At 34.3% G+C, this 8,944-nt stretch overlaps 1 protein-coding gene across 1 annotated transcript; it reads left to right on the top strand.

The window, feature by feature from the left end:
* Nucleotides 1-2,449: 2,449 nt before the first annotated feature.
* LOC131609885 (uncharacterized) lies at nt 2,450-7,391 on the top strand. The gene is made up of 3 exons (XM_058881704.1): nt 2,450-2,699; nt 3,941-6,568; nt 6,656-7,391. Exons 2-3 carry the CDS (start codon nt 3,942-3,944, stop codon nt 6,975-6,977), a joined length of 2,949 nt encoding a protein of 982 aa, XP_058737687.1. The 5' UTR covers nt 2,450-2,699; nt 3,941; the 3' UTR covers nt 6,978-7,391.
* The last annotated feature ends 1,553 nt before the right edge of the window (nt 7,392-8,944 follow it).

Raw genomic sequence — 8,944 nt, 5'->3', positions numbered from 1 at the left:
CCTATAGCAATCAATCCTAATACATTACATTCACTCCATTCAAGTTTTCGCACAACAACTCTCAATCGGTAAGTTTCTCGTTTCCTTTCTATTTTTGAGTCGTGACGTATATATTAGGTAAAATAGGTTGTTTAAAATGCATTAGTGTATAGTTACATTTAAACTAAGTAGTTTGTATAGACATGCATACACATTTGTTGGTATTTATTGGTGCTTATGGGATTTTATGCATTTTCTTCATTTTCCTCGACCGTGCATCTTTTACGGAGATGCGTCTTTAGATTTAGCCTTTCGAGTTTTACGAAGATGCATCTCCCAATTTTTTCAGATTTTGCTTTCTTGTTTTACAGAGATGCATCTCCAAAATTTACTTGCTTTGATTTTGATATGATTTTCTGGTTTGTATTATAGGAGCAATGGTTGAAAATCGGGACAAATTGAGGCACAATCGTGTATCCTAACATTCATTCGTTCATAGGGAGAAGACAATGCACACGAGGCCACGAGTTAGTGCTAGTTCATTTGACGCGGAAGTGTCGACATACCATGGGCTTAAGCATACTTGATGATTTCTATAATCATAGGTTACCTAATGAGGCACCCAATGTGCTAGATCTTGATCCATGGGCTTATGCATAGGGCTACATCAAATGGTTATATTGATTGTCACATCCTTACATGATACCAGATGCCACTGAAGCACCAACTAGACCAGTTTATCATGTGATAGGAAGAGGAATGGGCTAGGGATGATGACTCAGTGGACTTAATATTGTCGGTCTATCATCGTATTGCGACGATTGCAAGAGGTGCCATAGAGAGAGGAGATTTTGTGAAAGACAATTCTGGTATGGCGCCATACAAACCATCTTACTTGAGGCACGAAATGCCTTAGGCTATAGGCAGCAGAGGAGAAACAGGGGGTTAGATATACGCAGTAGTTTATTTTTATTTGTATTTTGGTAACATTTGTGTTTTCTGAACAAATTATGTATCATGGTTACGTTTTTTATTAACTGATTAATGTTTGGATTTGAATCCTTGAACTACATTAGTGTAATTAGCATAATGTTAATATATTCTTAGTGGAAATGGCCTAAAAAAACAATTTGAGACACTTGCTGACAAGACAAAAACACTCAAATGCTTTCAAGGATTATTTCGCAGATGTATCTACGGAATTACCCCTAAATAATTATAGAGATGCATCTCTTGACATTTTTAAAAAATTTAGGGTTCATGATTCACTTGTGAAGTACAAAATGTATTCAGAGATTAATTTGGAGATGGATCTCCATAATTTTTTTGGGGTGATTCTGCAGATATATTTCCGGATAACTTTTTAACAAATATGGGGTAGATACCTCACTTTTGAAGTGATGTATACATTTTAGGTGCATCTAGAGATGCATCTCTAGAATGTGAAAGACAAAATTGGGGTTTCAGTATTTCACTTCACTTAATGGGATGGATAAATTAAGACCTATTAAATAAACACCAAAATGATGCATAATGCATCAATTCTTTAAGATATAAAGATGATGATATGAATCATGTTATGATTTGTAATTCAATATAAATTTTGATTGAGTATTTAATATGCCTCTTTTGTTGTTTCAATATGGTACAAATGTAACATATACGAAATATGAAGATGAGTACAAAGAATAATTTTTTTAAAAGTTAATATATATATATATATATATATATATATATATATATATATATATATATCACTACAAGAAAAAAGCTGATTTGCTGGGTGAGTTTGCCAGGTGATATACACCTTACAAATTATTGCAGTTGCGGGGTGCGTATCACCTCTCAACCTAGTTTTTTTTTTAAAAATATATATAAATGTTTTTCCATCTCGCAAAGTGTGGAGGGAAGGTTGAAATTTTGAAAAAAAATGTTGCAGAATGTTAACCACCCCGCAATAATGTTCTAAAAAAATTATTGAAAAATCAAGTATTATATTTATTGAAAAGTCAGGGTGGCAGGTGAGCAGTTGATGAATTTACTGACACAAAAGTTGCGGAGTGCAATACACCTCGCAAGTCTCAACGCTTTTGTGCGTTGCGGGGTGTAAATCACTTCGCAAGATTTTATGAAAATTTGGGAAAAAAATAAATTGGGTTATTAATGATGATACATAGCAATAGGAGTGCTTCGTCAGACACAAAAGTTGCGAGGTGGGGCACACTACGCAGAGTGCAACGAATCTTTTTATTCCGGGGTGGAATGCACCTGGCAAGTTTCCTAATAAAATTGGGGGGAAAATTAAATCTGGAAATTAATGGTGGTACATAGTAGTGGGGACATGTGTCAGACAGGTAAATTGCGGGGTGAATAGCACGCGGCAAGTCTGATGGTCAAAAATATTGGCTGGGAGTTTTCCACCCCGCAAACTTTTCCTAATAATCACACGTATCCCTTCCATTTCCCCAGTTTCAGTCTCAGACATTAGAACCATTTCTTCCTCTCTCTCTCTCTCTCTCTCTCTCTCTCTCTCTCGTTTCCTCAAAAAATACTCACCGCAAACCTCACCAAAAACCCTAAAAATCACATTTTTTTCTCCAAATCAACACATCAAGACTCATTGTAAAGTTGCTGGGTTCAAAATATATTTATGTTGCTGCGTTTTAACTCTATTAGGCATTGTGTTTCTTCTCATTTTCTTCATCCAACCCATTATTAAGGTACACATATGAACTGATTTATTTGCAATTGATTGTATGAAGTAGTTTAAATTATTATTTTTATTGATGAAATTTGTATGATTTTTGTTTATAAATATGTTAAAAGGTTCAAATATTATCACTAATTTAATTTAGGGTTTTCTAATTAGAAATTAGGATATGATAATTTTGTTTAAGAAGTTATGAAATTAGGATATGTAATTTTGTTGATGAAATTATTGGGTTTACTTGATAGTTGATGTTCTTGGACTCTGTTTTTATTGAAAAATGGTTGAAGAAAATACTATGAGAGAATATGGTGTCGGTGAAGGAGAGTTGTGCTCCTCACACTACCACGTCACTTAGGTTATCTATCTATCTAAGATTGAATTTAGATGGTTGGATTAAGATTAAACAGTTAGGAATGATTTCCGTTACTACAGGGAAGCTAGGTTCCTATGTGTGTACTTTTTGAGACAATACGTGAGAACGAGGGATGCAAAGGAGTGATCTCAAAGTTTTCATTTTAGAGTTGATCTAAGTCTGAGTGAGTTGAAAGTGGGGTTCAGGCTATTTGGTAATTATATTTTACCCCAAAAGCTGAGAGACTTCATATATTACTTAACCTTTGTTGCATTGCATTGCTAAGGAAGACTTTTATTTTTTTTTTATAATTTTCTTTATAATGAAGCTAATATTAAAGTTTGAGATATAGTTATGAAGATGAAAGCAACATATTTGTAGTAAAGTAATTGTAAGATATGTGATGAAGAACAAACATGAAATGACAGTAGGTAGAATGCAAGAGGGTGTAACATTACTATATTATTTCCAAATGAAATGATGTGAATATGAAAGATTGAAAAGAAAGTTGAAGAAGAAAATGTAGCTATATTTGCTTCATGACTTTAGTTACATGCATGCTTTTGGTCATTTGGGAAAAAGATTCAAACTATCTTTAATCAGTTCAAGTGTTAAATTAATTTTTTCTTTGATATAAGTAAACTATCTAAAATAAAAACACATACTTTTTTTTTTTAAATAATAACTTGACATCTCTTTTTTTTTTATGGATATGGCATTTATGGATAGTCTCTCATGTTTAAACATAGAATTATATAATTGATATTATAGTCTAATATGATTACTATGTTTAAACATAGAATTATATAATTGATATAATTGACCAAAATTCCCGAATTGGTTAATTGATTAATATGTTTTGCGATTATTATAATGGATATGATATTGTAAACGTGCAGTATGGAAAATTACAAGTTCTATCGTAGTTGGATGTACGATCGTATGTATGCTGGGAGACGTGGACTTAAACCACTTTTTGAGGAAGGAGTTAAATTGTTTATTACATGGGCATTTGATCAAGAATGTTGTCGGGAAGAGGGAGGAGTGAGATGTCCGTGTCTTAAATGTGGATGTAGACGTATAATAAGTGATCCGAAAGAAGTAGAAACTCATTTGAAGAGAAAGGGATTTAAGGAAAATTATTGGGTTTGGACATCAAATGGGGAAGAAATGCCGATAAATATGCCAGAGACTAGTAATTTCCAACATGGCTCAAGTAGTCGATCACAGATGGAATATGAAGAACAGTTTAATCTACACGATGACATGATTGGCGATGCTTTAGGGGTTAACGTGGCCTACGATGAACAACAAGATAGTGGCGATGAGGAAGAGTTGCCGAATGAGAAATCTCAAAAATTTTACGAGTTGTTGAAAGAAATAAACACACCATTGTTTGAGGGTTCGTCAGACTCTAAATTGTCTATGTGTGTGAGATTGTTGGCTGCAAAATCAAACTGGAATGTTCCTGATCAGTGTCTGGAATTCTTTTGTCAAATGATGTTGGATGCGACTCCTACGAAAGACAATTTGCCTAGAAGTTATTATGACGCGAAGAAGTTGGTTATGAAGTTGGGATTAGAAGTAACGAAGATTGATTGTTGCATTAGAGGTTGCATGTTGTTTTATGACAATGAGTTTGGTACAAACGATGGAGCGTTAGAGGAATGTAAGTTTTGTAACAGTCCAAGGTATGTAGTTCGCACTAAAACCATTGATCATAAGAAAAAACGCATAGCAGTGAAATCAATGTTTTATCTACCGATAATACCAAGGTTGCAGAGATTGTTTGCTTCAATGCACAGTGCAAGTCAAATGACCTGGCATCATACAAACAAAACAAGTACAAGCACTATGCGACATCCATCTGATGGTGAAGCATGGAAGCACTTTGATCGGATGCATCCTGATTTTGCCGCAGAACCTAGAAATGTCAGACTTGGATTATGCTCAGATGGTTTTACTCCATATGTCCAACAGTCGGGAACTGGATATTCTTGTTGGCCGGTTATTGTTACTCCTTACAACCTCCCCCCTGAGATGTGCATGACAAAGCCTTACATGTTTTTGACTTGCCTCATTCCAGGGCCGTCGAGTCCAAAAGCAGGAATTGACGTGTATTTACAGCCTTTAGTTGATGACTTAAAGAGGTTGTGGATTGGAGAATGTACTTATGACATATCTCGTAAACAAAACTTCAACATGCGAGCTGTTTTGATGTGGACTATTAACGATTTTCCTGCATATGCCATGTTGTCTGGTTGGGGTACACATGGTAAAATGGGATGTCCTCATTGCATGGATAAGACGAAGGCGTTTACATTGGATAAAGGAGGAAAAAGTTCGTGGTTTGACTGTCATCGTAGATTCCTACCAAAAAACCACATACTTAGAAAAAACATGAATGATTTCAGAAAAGGTATAAAAGTAACAGATCTTCCTCCCCCCCGTTTTTCATCAGTTGAAGTATGGAACATGGTACGTGATCTACCAAAATTCACAGACAATGGAAAAGCGATCAGAATTCCAGGATACGGGGACAAACACAATTGGACTAAAAGAAGTATTTTTTGGGACCTCCCATATTGGAAAGATAATTTATTGCGACATAATCTTGATGTTATGCACATAGAGAAGAATTTTTTTGATAATGTATTTAATACAGTGATGGATGTCCAAGGCAAGACAAAAGATAATGAGAATGCTAGAAAAGACATGGAACTATATTGTAATCGAAAAGATTTAGAGTTGAAGACTCTACCAAATGGGAAGCTATTAAAACCCAAAGCTACTTATAGTCTAACTCCACAAGAAGCCAAGCTTGTTTGCCGATGGTTAACTGAATTGAGAATGCCCGATGGTTATGCCTCTAACTTGGCAAGATGTGCCAACGCCAGCACTGGCAAGGTGACTGGAATGAAAAGTCATGATTGCCATGTTTTCATGGAACGACTTCTTCCAATTGCCTTCAGCTCATTGCCAACACAAGTGCTCAATCCACTAACTGAAATTAGTCATTTTTTTAGAGATATTTGTGCATCAATTTTAAGAGTCGATGACCTAATTAAGTTGGACCAAGACATTCCTCTCATTCTATGCAAGTTGGAACAAATTTTTCCACCTGGTTTTTTCGATTCAATGGAACATCTTCCTGTGCATCTTGCATATGAAGCTTTTCTGGGTGGACCTGTTCAATATAGGTGGATGTATCCTTTTGAAAGATTCATGGGTGATTCAAAGAGATCTGTGAAAAATAAGGCTAAAGTGGAGGGTTCGATATGTGCACATTATTTGCATCGGGAAACATCTCATTTTTGCTCTCATTATTTCAATCACATGATGTTAATTCCAAGAATCACAAGGAATGAAGTTAATGTTACAGAAAGAAGTCAATTCACCTTATCCATCTTCGGAATTCCTGGTCGTAGTTCTGGAAAGACGAATGTGCACTGGCTGACCGAAAAGGAATTGCAATCTGCTCATGTTCATGTATTGATTAATTGCGTTGAAGTTAAACCATACATTGAGTAAGTATACCAAGTGAATATTTATTTTGAACATATTGGGTTTAAACTTATTACCTTCTAACTTAGTTTTAATGTGTTTCGATATAGGTTATATAATAACTTCCAATATGAACTCACCGGTGAACAAGCAACAACCACTGACATACATGCTTATTTTCCATCATGGTTTAAGCAACAATTGGCATGTAATGTCGAATTATCTCCACAACTACTCCATTTGAGAAACTTGGCTGAAGGGCCTATTAAACGTGCAAAGAAATGGCACACATACTTTGTAAACGGATATAAATTTCATACTGATGAATGGACAGAAGGAAAGAAAACCATAATTTTAATCTCTTTGCTTTTAATTTTTCTTTTATGTTTCTTTTACTATTTCATCTCTTTGCTTTTAATTTTTCTTTTATGATTTCATCTTTGTTTTTCAATTTTACGCTCAATTTTGGTATCATAATTTTAATCTCACAATTTCATCTCTCCGATTTTTTTAGACTATATGTTTTTGTTGTATTTATATCTGATTCTTTTTTTAATACAAGCATGTTAATTGCTAACTAAATTTTTTAATATATGATGATATCCTTGTTGTTGATGTTTGAATAAAATTGTGTGATGACTTGTTGGTTTATGTGTATCTCTTCATAGAACCCCATGCTATTTATTAAGTTTTGATGCTGCCTCTATTTTTCTCATGTGATCCAATAAGTGCATATTTAAGGTTTCTTGAAGTTTAGTTTGATGGCTTCATATTAAAGGTTATATTTAGTTTTCTTTTCTATGGAATGACATTTAGTTTTCTTTTCTATATTTTTTATGTATGCATTTAATGTATTTATTTATGTATGTGTAGACGGAGTACCAAAGGTTGAAGAAGGAGTTTTTAGCTAAACATCCTGAGTTAGGCGGTCCACGTGGACGATATCCTCTTGATCCAGCTATTGATCAGTATTTGTGGTTGCAAGCAAGTAAGGGAAAGAAGAGAAATGGAAAAATTTATGCTGCAGGGCCTTTAGCTAGCAACTACAAAAAAGGGGATAGGTATTCTTTATTTAGGAGAATTGCAGACGGGGAAGGATCTTCACGTCCTCCGACATTAACCCCTGAAATAACTGAAACAATTAAACAACTAGCTCAGAGTGAAGCAGCACGTGAAAATGAAACATTGAGAAAAAAACAAATGGAGTTGGAGGAAGCATTGAGACTTTCACAAGAGCAAATGATGCTTACTCAACAACAAATTCAACAACAAGTGCAACAACAAATACAACAACAAATGCAACAACAAATGCAACAAATGCAACAATTCTTTCGACAACAATATGGTGGTGGTGGATTTGGAGCGGGTGGTAACCAAAGAGTAGTAGACGAGAATGATGAACAAAACGAAAATAATGCGGACGACCCGGATCCTTTGTGAATATTATTTTGAATTTAAATATTTTGGATAATCATGAATTTCTTTATATTAAATATGCATTTCTTTATATTAATTAGGGTTAAATATGTTTGTGATCCCTCTAAATATAGCGGTTTTCAACTTTAGTCCCTCTAAATATTTTCTTCAATGAATGGTCCCTCTAAAATTTTCCATCCATACTTTTGGTCCCTCATGTTAACGTCCGTTAACAGAGCTGACGTGGCACTAACACGTGGTAGTGACAGCTGTCAAAGATGTTGACGTGGCATGACACGTGGCTAAGGTCAATATTATATTGGAGCCCAAAAATTTTCGTAGCTAATTTGCAGCTACAATCCTAGCTAATTTCTAGCAAATTCAATAATAAAAAAATTAATATTTTTTATATTAGTGCATTAACATTTATTTTCTACTGTTACACCAATTAATATTTTCTTAGATCAGTGCATTAACTTCAATTTTTGAACCAATAAATCAACTATCAGTCCCGCTTCCATTGAGTAAAAGAAATTAACACAAGCAATTGCCACCATATGGTAGAGTAAGATTTAGATTTGATAGAACATGATGTTATAGGCTTTGCAAAACTACATCTAAGAAACAAATATGCATCAAGTAAACTATGAGTAGGACAATGGAACAAGATAATTTCATGTTATTAGAAACAGGGCCGATGACAAGGAAAGTAAAGTTTGAACCCTATATAACATGTTATGAACAATTCTCTGAACATAGAAAATAACATAGCACTGGTTCAACTTCAAATTCATAAATCAAACGCTGAAAATTGAATATATAATATAGAAAGGAGAAGTTGAAATAAAATTAAATGGGGAAACTAACATGAAAGAGTTCTGCAAAGCAGATGAGTAGCAAATACAAATAAAAAGCAGGTTGCAGTGAGAGAAACTGCAAGTGAAGAGATAGACTTGTTATTCGGTCCACAAAACAGATACTGA

The sequence above is a fragment of the Vicia villosa genome, linkage group LG6 (assembly GCF_029867415.1).
Source record: "Vicia villosa cultivar HV-30 ecotype Madison, WI linkage group LG6, Vvil1.0, whole genome shotgun sequence".
Classification (NCBI taxonomy): Eukaryota; Viridiplantae; Streptophyta; class Magnoliopsida; order Fabales; family Fabaceae; genus Vicia; species Vicia villosa.
The sequence above is the reverse complement of the archived record's forward strand: the minus strand, read 5'-3'. Positions and strand labels throughout refer to the sequence as shown.

What these genes read in the sequence shown, in the direction of transcription:
- LOC131609885 (XM_058881704.1), top strand. Translation starts at nt 3,942, where the DNA reads ATGGAAAATTACAAGTTCTATCGTAGTTGGATGTACGATCGTATGTAT. An exon ending in GAAGTTAAACCATACATTGA is followed by an intron (nt 6,569 to 6,655) that starts GTAAGTATACCA and finishes GTTTCGATATAG; the next exon opens with GTTATATAATAACTTCCAAT.